At 29.7% G+C, this 1,746-nt stretch overlaps 1 protein-coding gene across 1 annotated transcript in view; it reads right to left on the reverse strand.

The window, feature by feature from the left end:
- The window catches only part of LOC106873165 (ataxin-3), a 37,410-nt gene extending 35,901 nt beyond the window's left edge, over nt 1-1,509 (reverse strand). The window contains exon 1 of the mRNA XM_052971762.2: nt 1,462-1,509. Within this exon, the coding sequence (XP_052827722.1) occupies nt 1,462-1,485 (24 nt within the window). The 5' untranslated portion in view covers nt 1,486-1,509. The remainder of the gene's footprint in view (nt 1-1,461) is intronic.
- Between the last annotated feature and the right edge of the window lie 237 nt (nt 1,510-1,746).

Raw genomic sequence — 1,746 nt, forward strand, 5'->3', positions numbered from 1 at the left:
TATATATATATATATATATACATATATATGTACATATATATGTATATATATATATATACTTATATATATATATATATATATATATACATATACATACATATGTATATATACACATATATATATACATATATATATATATATATATATACATATATATATATATATATATACACACATACATACACATATCTATATTTAAGAGATGAGGAATTATTTACATTATTAACATTTGACGGATATTTGTCCTCATCTTGTTTGTTGTTAACACAACATTTCGGCTGATATACCCTCCAGCCTTCATCAGGTGTCTTGGGGAAATTCCGAACCTGGGTTCATATTCCTAAGGTATTTTTCAATGTTGTTATTATTATTCTTACCAAGTTGCCACGCGGTGCGACTGAACCCAGGACCATGTGGTCAGTAAGCAAACTACTTACCACACAGCTACTCATGCACCTAAGACAGATAGATAGAACTGCAATGATGTGATTCCAGATTCAAACCATCTACAAGCGCAAGTATTTTCTATTATATCCTTACACTAACTAATATACATGCTTGACTTGTGTATATAAGCGTTTGTTATGGTCAGAGAATGAAGTTGTGTATATTTGTGTCCTTTCATCTCTCACTAAACCCTGGAATGTGTTGTCTTTTACTACCCAATGCACCTGAGAGTTTCAAAAATATGCACATAAAAAATAAATAGAACTACATGGTAGCTCACAGCAAACACCATATATATATATATATATATATATAGAACCACACGCGTTTATATATGTATGTATATATATGCATTTATGAGTACGTCACCCAGACATAGGAATTCCCACATATCTATAACTGCACCATTATTGGTGGATAACAATTAATGAGGTGTGCTATTTTCTATTCGATGAAAATATCAATAACAAATATAACCTTAATGGGTAGTTCTGGACGTCCCTTCCAACAAATGAGCTTTCTAAATTATCACAGACACTGTCACATGCAGAGAGAGTGAGAGAAAACCATTCTGTATTTATTTAGAAGAGCGCTTCGAGCTTTACAGTAAACAAAGTTTAGCGTCGTTTTAAGACTTACAGTTACGACACATTAATAAATATGTTTTATGAACTAACTTCAAATTTATTTAATTATTTTTCTTTGCTTTTCTGATGAATGTTTATCTGAATTTATTATTATGGTGATCATTCTTCTAGAATGATTTAGTTCTTTACACCCACCTCTTAGGTTTTTTTTTTTTTAATCTCTCTGCAGAGGGACATATACCGGAGTGAAATAAGACTAGACACAATTTTTTAAAAATAATAAACTAATCATTCTAAATAGGAATTTTATAATAATATCTTGAATTTATTGTTATAGAAATATAATCTAGATATAAACTGCTTTTGCTGTTCCTCTATAAGGAAGGGCGTCTTAAAAGATAGGTTAAAATACCATAAGAATATTTACCTTTTCGAAAACGATCGCCTCCATCAGTTCTCTCAATATGTGGAACTTAGTTGTCTGCCCTTGTTTCTGGGCTTTTCTAGATTCCGATTTTATTCAGTTTTTTTGCTTCTTTTTTCTTGCAGATTTTACTTTTTCAGTCACTTCAGTTTGCGTTTACATTCGTATTACTTCCACGCACGTACGCACGCTCACACAGACACATGTATGTATGTGTATATGTATATATATATATATATATATATATATACATATATATATATATATATATATATATATATATATATA

The sequence above is a fragment of the Octopus bimaculoides genome, chromosome 11 (assembly GCF_046866305.1).
Source record: "Octopus bimaculoides isolate indiv1 chromosome 11, ASM4686630v1, whole genome shotgun sequence".
NCBI lineage: Eukaryota > Metazoa > Mollusca > Cephalopoda > Octopoda > Octopodidae > Octopus > Octopus bimaculoides.